The sequence below is a fragment of the Orycteropus afer genome, unplaced genomic scaffold (assembly GCF_000298275.1).
Source record: "Orycteropus afer afer isolate SDZICR_OR568_19922 unplaced genomic scaffold, OryAfe1.0 scaffold00131, whole genome shotgun sequence".
In the NCBI taxonomy this organism is placed as follows: Eukaryota; Metazoa; Chordata; class Mammalia; order Tubulidentata; family Orycteropodidae; genus Orycteropus; species Orycteropus afer.
The window spans coordinates 6,272,877-6,283,453 of record NW_006921718.1 but is presented as its reverse complement, the minus strand read 5'-3'; the positions used below and the strand labels follow the sequence as shown (position 1 = coordinate 6,283,453).

General features: G+C 41.0%; 1 protein-coding gene across 1 annotated transcript in view; it reads left to right on the top strand.

Annotated features, from left to right (window-relative positions):
• Positions 1-10,577, top strand: part of QPCT (glutaminyl-peptide cyclotransferase) — an 87,595-nt gene that overhangs the window by 66,664 nt on the left and 10,354 nt on the right. The window contains exon 4 of the mRNA XM_007945065.2: positions 8,335-8,511. Coding sequence (XP_007943256.1) covers positions 8,335-8,511 — 177 coding nt within the window. The remainder of the gene's footprint in view (positions 1-8,334; positions 8,512-10,577) is intronic.

Genomic DNA, 10,577 nt, shown 5'->3' with positions numbered 1-10,577 from the left:
TTGGAATGGGTACAAATATAGATCTCTTCCAGTCAGTTGGCCAGGTAGCTGTCTTCCAAATCTCTTGGCATAACTGAATGAGTGCCTCCAGTGGGCATCTGTATGTTGAAATATCTCAATGGGTATTCCTGGAGCCTTGTTCCTCATCAAGTCCCTCAGCACAGCTTCGACCTCTTCCCTCAATACTATTGGTTCTGGAACATATGGCACCTCCTGAAATGGATGAAGATCGACCAATTCTTTTTGGTACAGTGACTCTGTGTGTTCCTTCCATCTTCTTTCAATGCTTCCTGCATCATTACATATTTTGCCCATAGAATCTTTCAATATTGCAACACGAGGCTTAAATTTTTTCCTCAGTTCTTTCAGCCTGAGAAATGCTGAGTGTGTTCTTACCTTTTGGTTTTCTAACTCCAGGTCTTTGCACATTTCATTATAGTAATTGGCTTTGTCTGCTCAAGCTGCTGTTTGAAATCTTCTGTTCAGCTCTTTTATCTTATACTTTCTTCCATTTGCTTTAGCTATTCTTCACTCAAGGGCAAGTTTCAGAGTCTCTTTGACATCCATTTTGGTCTTTTCTTTCTTTTCTTGTATTTTTAATGACCTCTTGCTTTTTTCACAGATGATGCTCTTGATGTCATCCCATAATTCTTCTGGTTTTCAGTCATTGGTGTTCAATGCATCAAATCTATTCTTTAGATGGTCTCTAAATTCAGGAGGGATATTATCAAGGTCATATTTTGGCTCTTGTGGACTTGTTTTAATTGTCTTCAACTTCAAGTTGAATTTGTATATGAGCAGTTGATGGTCTGTTCCACAATCAGCTCCTGACCTGGTTTTTGCTGAAGATATTGAGCTTTTCCATCACCTCTTGCCACAGATGTAGTTAGTCTTATTCTTGCGTACTCCGTCTGGTGAAGCCCATGTGTATAGCCACCATTTGTGTTGTTGAAAAAAGGTATTTGTAATGAATAAGTCATTGGTCTTGCAAAATTCTATCGTGATCTCCAGCATTATTTCTGTCACCAAGGCCAAATTTTCCAACTACTGGTGATTCTTCTTTGTTTCCAATTTTGCATTCCAATCACCAGTGATAAGCAACACATCTTAATTGCATGTTCGGTCAATTTCAGACTGCAGAAATTGATAAAAAATCTTCAATTTGCTCATCTTTTGCTTTGGTGATTGGTGCATAAATTTGAATAATAGTCATGTTAATTGGTCTTCCTTGTAGGCATATGGATATTACCCTATCACTGACAGCATTGTACTTCAGGACAGATCTTGAAACATCTTTTGTGATGATGAATGCCATGCCATTCCTCTTCAATTTGTCACTCCTGGCATAGTAGATCATATGGTTGTCTGATTCAAAACAGCCAAATCTGGTCCAGCTCACTAATACCTAGGATATCAATCTTCATGTGTTCCATTTCATTTTTGACAACTTTCAATTTTCCTAGATTCATACTTCGTACATTCCATGTTCTGATTATTAATGGACATTTACAGCTGTTTCTCCCCAATTTGAGTCATGCCAAGATAAAAAGGGGTGGGAGGCAAGGCTAAGCCCCAAGACCCCTAGAGCCAAAAAAGGGAGGTACCATGAGCAGCCTTGGGGACCTCAGGAGCAGCAGGATATCCAGGTAAAAAGGGGTGAGAGGCAAGGCTAGGCCCCAAGCCCCCTAGAGCCAGGAAAGGGAGTAACCAGGAGTGGCCGGGGATGACAGAGTGGCAGGTTTCAGGTAGGAATTAGGTAAGAGGAGGGTGCAGAGGTTTCCAACAGCTAACTGAGACAAACTTGTCTGTCAGTTCGTCATCCTGTGAGGCTTGTATGTTTCTGTGAGGCTTGAGGCTGTGCCACTGGTGTTTCAGATGCCAGCAGAGTTGCACATGGTGCACAGGTTTCAACACAGTTTACAGACTAAGACAGACTAGGAAGAAGGAGGACGCCATCCACTTCTCAAAAATTGGCCAGGGAAAACCTTATAAATAGCAGAGAAACACTGTTTGATACATTACTGGGCAACTTTATGAATAGCTTGGAAACATTGTCCAACACAGTGCAGGAAGACCAGCCCCTTGGGTTGGAAGGCACTCAAAATAGGACTGGGCAAGGGCTGCCTTGTTAGAGGAGAACCAACCTTACTGATATGGAATTAGTTTTATTTTAGTATTTGCTAAATATTTGTGCTGGTACTCTTTTTTATTTTGATGTGAAGGTTTATAATTTTTCTTTGAGGTTACCCGTGGTTTATGATTTTCTTCCTGAGTTTAGAACAGTCTGTTCTATCTTGCAGTTGTCTTGACTTCCCTACTATTTAGAGGTTCTGTAATGACATAATTTTTTCCCTCTTTTTGGTTTGTAGTTGTCCTCATTTGTCAATTGATGTCTCTGGTTCCCTGTTTATAATCTTGTAGCTTATTTACTTTGGATACTTCCATAACTGGGTTGGTTTCTGGGTTATATCATCATGTGTGTTAATGGTCAGTTGTTTGCTATTGTTGGTTCTCTGTTCAAAGGACTCCTTTAGCACCTCTTGTAAGGTGTTTTCTTTCAGGGTTGTATATACACCATATCATTGCCTTCTTGCCTGCATTGTTTCTGTTGAGAAATTCAAGCTTAATATTATTGTTTGCTCTTTGTAGATAATTTTTCATTTTTCCCATGCTGCTTCCAGGATTCTTTCTTTGTCTTTGGTTTTGGTGAATTTGTTGATGATATGTCTTGGTGATTTTCTTTTGGGGTCTATCCTGTTTGGGTTTTGTTGGACTTCTTGAATGGATATATCTCATCTTTCATCATGCCAGGGAAATTCTCTTCCAACAAATCTTCGATAATTTTCTCTGTGATTTTATTTGTGTCTTCCTGTTCTTGAATTCCAATTACATGTAAGTTATTCTTCTTGATGATGTCCCAGATGAATCATAGGTTTTCTTCATTTTGTTTTGATTTTTTTTTTTCTGATTGCTCCTTTAACAAAGTAGTTTTGAGAGATTTATCTTCTATCTTACTCATTCTGTATCCCACTGATTTCATTCTACTCCTTTACGCTTTTAATGTGTTATCTTTTGGAAATCTTAGTATTAATCATCTGGATTTCTATTTGTTCTGTGTGTATGGTTTCTAATTTCTCATTTATTTTGTCAGTTTGTTCTTGTATTGTTTTCCTAAATTGTTCTAGAGTTTTACCCGTGTTTTCCTTAATTTTATCAGTGTTTTCCTTGATCTATTACTCAATACATTGAAGGTACCTAAATATAATTATTTTAAATTCCTTATCAGGGAGTTCCAATGAAGCTTCTTTTTCAGGGAGGTTTTCTGGCACTATATCCTAGTCCCTCATTTGTACTACTTTTTCTTGCTTCTTTGTGTGACCTGGGATGGTCACTTGTCTCTGAGACATTGTGATGTCATTCTATTTAAATTGGTGAGTATAGGTTGATGTGATTCACCCATGTTTTTATTTATTTACTTTCTTTATTTTGTTTTGATGTGTCTGAGTGAGCAGGATTATTGTTCTACTCTATTTGCTAGTCTGTCAGCACTTGGGTATTCACCACCTGTCTCCTGGTGGGTGTGGCAGAAAATGAGAATGTGTGCACAGATCCCTGTTAGCTGTTCATGTAGAGAAGTTGAGGGTGATTTGGAATAGTATTGGCCACAATCTGTCATTGATCAGTTGGTGCAGAAGCAAGTGGTGGCCCTCACATAGTGGGTGTATTTGGAGGTGTGAGTGTGGTTGGGTGTGTGGGCATGGTTGCTGTCTCTCACCCATTTGGACAAAGAAACAAACAGAAAGAAAAATAAAAAGATAAAAACCACAAACCACATAAACAGAGTGACAACCACACACACACACACACACAAGCAATAAATAAAAAGGAAAAGGAAAAAAGACAAAAGTATGAAGGAGAGAAAAAGACAGAGGTACAATATCTAGGCAGGAGGGGAATAAGAGAAGAGAGCAAGAGAAAAAAGAAATAAATAAATGAGAAAACTGCAAAAAGAAAAACAAGGGAGGAAGAACAAAAAGAAGAAAAGAAAACAAAAAGAAGGAAACCAGGAAAAGGAAAAGAAACAAACAAACAAAAAGAACCAAGAAAAGAAAAAGAAAAAAATAAAAAGAAAGAAAGAAGAAAGAAAAAAACAAGAATAATTTTAAAACAAACAAAACAAAACCAAAATGGGGTGGGGGCATGGCACCCAAGTTGTGTTTCTACTAGGCAAGCAGGCAATAGGGAACAAGCACCTGGGCCTGGTACTAGTTCCTGCCTATCCCAAAGGGAAGTAGGGGCATGGCACTTGATACCAGATGGGTTCCTTTGACCCAGATGGTGTCTGGGGCACGACTTGGAAAAAGTTCCTGCCAGCCCAAATGGCAATGGGATCAAGGCACTGAGTTCCAGAAGAGATTCCTGCCTACTTAAAATGCAATTCGGGATAGGGTGTCTGGTCTCAGAAAAACTTCCTGCTGTCCGAAAAGGCAGCTGGGCACAGGACCCCAACTCCCAGAAAAAGTTTCTGTCATCCCAATCGGGGGCTTGGTGTAGGGCACCTGGACCCAGCAAAAGTTCTTGCCAGCCCAAAATGCTACTGGGAACAGGGTGGCTGATCTCAGAACTAGTTCCTATCTACTCATAAGGTAACTGTGTCAGGGGACCTGACCTGACCTCAGACTATTTCCTGCTGATCCAGACAGTGGTTGGAGGCAGGGATCCTGGACCCAGAAAAAGTTCCTGCTTGTCCAAAAGGTGATCGAGGCACCTGGTTCCAGGCGGAGTTCCAGTCAGCTCAAAAAGCAGCTGTAGGCAGGGCATCTAGTCCCAGTCAAAATTCCTGCTGTCTCAAAAGGTAAGGGTCCTATTTCCAGAAAAAAAGTTCCTGCTATCCCAAAAGCCAACTGGACCAAAGGTGTCTGGGAACAGAGCACGTAGTGCTGTGACCACTTCCTGCGTACTCAGAAGGCAGCTGATGGCAGGGGTATCATGGGATAGAATTCCTGCTGGTCCAGAAGGTGAGTGGGAGGTGGGTGATGACCACACCCCTGTTCACCAAGAGGGTGTGGGGTACAAGGGGAACAAGAGGAGTACTGCATCTTTGTAGTTGTTAGTCTCTGATGTGGTTGCCTGTACAGTCCTCGGCAAGTGGAGCCGATTCTTACTTTGCTGCCCAGATCAGAACACCACTTGCAAATATTCAAAATGGTTGCATTGCCAAGACAGTCAACAGCCCACAGCTCCATTTGTCTCCTTATTTGTAGTTTTCATTCAGGTTCTTCTACTTTGTTTGTTGTTATGTGCCCTCAAGTAGACCCAACTCATAGTGACCCCTCCTTGGGTTTCTGAGGTGGTATCACTACAGAAGTAGATTGCCCAACCTTCCTTCCGGGGAGTGGCTAGTGGGTTTGAACCAGCTTTCTGGTTAGCGGTCAAGTGCCTTAGGCACTATGCTACCAGAGCTCCTTGGTTCTTCTACTAGTAGATATTTAATCCATTTCTTTATCCTTTCCCTTGAAGCTCAGGGTTCCAGGATTATCTTCTGTATCTGTTTCAACTGGTTTCTTGTTTCTTTGTTGTAGAAGATCTGTGTAGCATGTCTTCCTATTCTGCCATCTTTCTGAAAGTCCTCCTTAAAAAATTTTAAGATGAGAGAAATAAGAGACTGATTAAATTGGTGATTATAGGTTGATGTGATTCACCCATGTTTTTATTTATTTATTTTCTTTATGTTGTTTTGATATGTCTGAGTGAGCAGGATTATTGTTCTACTCTATTTGCTAGTCTGTCAGCACTTGGATATTTACCGCCTGTCTCCTGGGGGGTGTGATAGAAAATGATAATGTGTGCACAGATCTCTGTTAGCTGTTCATGTAGAGAAGTTGAGAGTGAGTTGGGATAGTATAAAAATAGGGATAGTAGAAAAATTGATGTTGTAGGTGGAAATGCTACAACATGATGGCCTTGAGGATATTAGAGAGGATAGGGTCTAGTGCATAGGAGGAGAGCTTGGCATCTGATATGAGCATGGATAGTAAGCATGCTAACAGGCAGGAGGGCAGAGTAAGGGGTGCTGCTGCTGGCTGATGTATACAGTGGTGGTGGGAATTGTAATGCTTGAAATTTTTTCAGTCCAGAAGAAAGTATGTTCATCATTTGGGAGTGAGGAAGGATGAAGTGCTGAAATTAGGGGAGAAGAATTGGGAAATACTGTGTAAAAGAGTTAGAAAATGAATGGACTGAGAAAATACTGTATGTCTGCTGTCTTGAGGTTTGCTCATGAATTTGACTGAGGTCAGTCAGTGTGATTGTATATTTTTCGCTAACCAGGTTCAACTGCTTGATTGAAGGCAAAAACTAGGCAGAGAGCTAGATTTAAAGAAAGCTATGTTTTTTGCCATGTGAGTTTGACTAAAAAAGAGAGTGTCAAAAGAGTTGAGAGCATGTTCAAGGGAGTGATTAGAATGATTGACTCTGGATTTTAAACTGAATAAGGAAAGAAGGGAGAACTGGCAAAGGTGAGAGGTTCAATAGATTAGGGTTTCCAGTGGGGTTGAAAGATTGTGGAAGTTGTTGTTGTTATGTGCCATTGAGTCGGCCCCAACTCATAGCGACCCCTCCTTGGGTTTCCGAGTCAATATCACTACGGAAGTAGGATTGCCCAACCTTCCTTCCGAGGAGTGGCTGGTGGGTTTGAACCGCCAGCCTTCTGGTTAGCAGTCAAGTGCCTTAGCCACTATGCTACCAGAGCTCCATAGATGCTGTCAAATCAGTTCTGACTCATAGTGACCCTATGTACAGCAGAATAAAATATTGCAGGTCCTGAGCTATCCTCACAATCCTTTCTGTTTTTTTGAGCCCATCATTGCAGGCACTGTGTCCATCCATCTCACTGAGGGTCTTACTCTTCTTTGCTGACCCTCTACTAAGCATGATATCCTTCTCCAGGGAATGATCACTTCTGACCACCTGACTGTAGTAGGTGAGATGAAGTCTGTCCATTCCCGCTTCCAAGAAGCATTCTGGTTGTACTTCTTCCAGGACAGAGTAATCTGGAAAGTTGAGAGGTATCATCAGATAGTGGACTGCATGAAGTCAGTCAGAATTCTACTCAGAAATTCAACCCAAGTACTGCCTTTTTCTTAAGACCTTTGTTGGCACCAAAGGATTCCTCCTCTCATTTTATCCGATTCCCACAGGAACTTTTTTTATTTTTCAGTTATCAATTTTTTTCTCTCTCTCTTTAGTTTTTTATTGTGATTTGAGTGAAAGTTTACAGAAAAAAATTAGTTTTCCATTCAGTAATTCATATACATTTTGTTTCATGATATTGATTATAATCCCCACAAAGTAACAACACTCATTCTACTTCATTCCTGTGGTTACCTCTTCCCTATGTCCTTCTTTCCAAAGCATTCCTGCTTCTTTTGCTTTCTCTCTGTGCAAATGTTGTTCATCTGATGTTCCATGGTTGATTTTTCTAAGAAGTACAGCTTGCAGTCCTGTCTATTATTTGGCTGGAGTTAAGCCACAGGAGTGAGTTCAATTCCAGGCCTGAAGGGTGACTAAGGGCCATAGTCTTGGGGGTTTTACCTGTCTTCAGTAAGTCTGGTCTTTTTTTTTTTTTTTGTGATATTGGGTTTTGTTCCACATTTTTCTCCCACTCTATCCAGCATCTTCTATTTTGATCCCTGAGTTGTTGACATTGGTTTCTGGGTACTATCTTGTTCTTCCATTCATAGTCATATAAGCTGAGTTTCTCATGGTCCATTAGTCTTTTGAACTAATTATTTCCATGTGTCTTTGATTTTCTTCACTCTTCTTTGCTCCAGATGAGGCGAGACCAATAGTTGCATCTTATAGAATGGCTTTTTAGAGTATTTCACAATGTCTGTGTACACCAGTCATTGGAGTAGGACACTCCAGAAGGGTGCAGCTGAGGCACTCATGAAGCCCACAGTTGAAGGCTATCTTGTTCAGAGGGAGTAGCAAGTCCTTTCAAAAGGAAACTAGGTGGTGTACCACAGCACCCATCATAGCCTTTACATAGTTTGAAAGTTCTCTGAGGAGTCGCGGTGGGGGGGGGAGAGAGAGGGAGAGGCAGGCACTTCTATTTTCAGAGGGAGTGGGAGGTGAGATTTATATGGGTAGAGATTATGGGAGGTGTGATGATTTTGAGGGGAAGTGGTGAGAAGTAAATTTTGGCATATTTTCACTTGCTTTGGTATCTTCCTTCATGACATATCTATATTTTCTGCACAGTTAATGGGAAAGCTCATCATTTTAAAATCATCATAGCATGTTCGCTAACTTTTATTATTCTTTTTTCACCAGAAACTTTCAGACTCCAAGCCAGATCTCTCACTTCAGCTTATTTTCTTTGATGGGGAAGAGGCTTTCCTTCACTGGTCTCCTCAAGATTCTCTGTATGGGTCTCGGCACTTAGCTTCAAAGATGGCATCCACCCCACACCCGCCTGGAGCAAGTGACACCAACCAACTGCAAGGCATGGTTAGTTTGGCTAATTTCCATGGCACTGCAGCTGCAGCCTCTGCCTCAAAGGGAAAGTCTGCTTAAGCTAAGTAAAGATCTAAAAACGCCACGGTGTCCTTGGAGCAGAGTGTTTATAATAGAATATTCCTTGGCAGTTGTTGGGTTTTTGAGGAAACCCAGAGCTAAAAGGAATGATTTTGGGTTTGACTCTAGGTTTGACTAAACTTAATTACAATTATTATTATTATTATTATTATTATTATTTAAATCAGACTAAGGACACATTAGGAGCTCTGGTAGCATAGTGGCTAAAGCACTTGACTGCTAACCAGAAGGCTGGCGGGTCAAACCCACCAGCCACTCCTTGGAAGGAAGGTTGGGCAATCCTACTTCCATAGTGATACTGCCTCAGAAACCCAAGGAGGGGTCGCTATGAGTCGGGGCCGACTCGACAGCACATAACAACAACAACAACAACAAGGACACATTGGATTCTGTTCAGTAAAATGGGAGAATATTCCCCTAGAACTATATAGAGGTGGAGTGAGCTTATCTCCTCTCCCAGGCATTTATAGAGTTGACGTTAGCTGGGTCTCTGGGGAATGAAGTGGGTTTGGGATACAGTATGGGATAGGAGTGAAGAATGTCCTTGGTATCTTCAAAGAGTTATAGTGATCCTAGTGTTTATGTGAATTTTCATGAGTTGGTTTTGATGTGGCATTTTTGCATGGGTGTGGGACATTTTGATGCTGCCTCAAAACCCTGCTCTTATTACCAAGTAGTGAGTGAAACAGCCTGATTTTCAGTCTTGACTTTTGTCCCAATTTCTTGGATCACACCTCTTCCTCATCCTTCACTCCACCATTGAATCCTCTCATTATTTTGACTCTCTTCCCATATATGACCTTGACTTTGTCCCCGAGCCCTCACCAACCCCACCTCAGAAACTCATGCCACCTTTGCTACTTCACTCTACCCTGTGCTCTCATCCTTCTGTGACTCTTACCTGATTTGTAAACTGACAGCCTTTTCCTTACCCCTCTACTCATCCCTGTCCTTACCTCATCACTGATCCTCACTACATTCTTAGCTTCATTTATGAGTCCTAACAGGCCTGCTCTGGTAGCCTAGTGCCTAAGGCACTTGACTGCTAACGAGAAGGCTGGCAGTTCAAACCCACCAGCCACTCCTCGGAGGGAAGGTTGGGCAATCTACTTTCATAGTGATACCACCTCGGAAACCCAAGGAGGGGTCGCCATGAGTTGGGTGCGACTCGACGACACATAACAACAACAGCAACAACAGCCTGCTCTGACTCTAGCACATCTCTTGTTGGCATTCTCTCTAACCTAGTACTTTATTGACAACTCCTGATGAGTCAGGGGGATGTGATCATGCATTCACTTGTCCCCACATGCTTAAAAAGGGTTTAGAGGATAGGAAGATCTCTGGTTGATAGTGGAAACAAAGTTATTTATCAGTTCAAATATGGAAATGCACAGTGTTGGTTAAGACCAATTTTTCCAGAATAAACTAAGCTTATTCAATCTTGTGAATATGCTACTATTTAAAACAAATCTATTCTTTTTTACAGTGTACATATTTTAGCATCATGTATGAATACATAATACTATGTCTATAGAACATATGTCATGGATTCCAAATAGTTATTTATTATGTATCAGGAGCTATGCTCAATTTTTACCCATACATTATCTTATTTACATAATTTCAGAGTTCTTTATATAGAGGGTAGTTTTCAGGGAATCATCAAGCATGCTGATGTTTTATGGAAAAGTATATCACACACATACATACACTCTCTCTCTTTCCCTACCTGAGAAGTTCTAAGAGCTGATTTAAAGAACAGTCAACAACTCAAAGAATTTAAGAAACATTGGTCTAATTATAGAGGATTATAAACAGAAAGGACCATTAAAGATTAGCTAGTTTGATCTTCTTTGATAGACAAGGAAACTGAAGTCCAGAGACAATGTTGTTGTTGTTGTTATGTGCCATCGAGTCGGCCCCAACTCATAGCGACCCCTCCTTGGGTTTCCAAGGCAGTACCACTACGGAAGTAG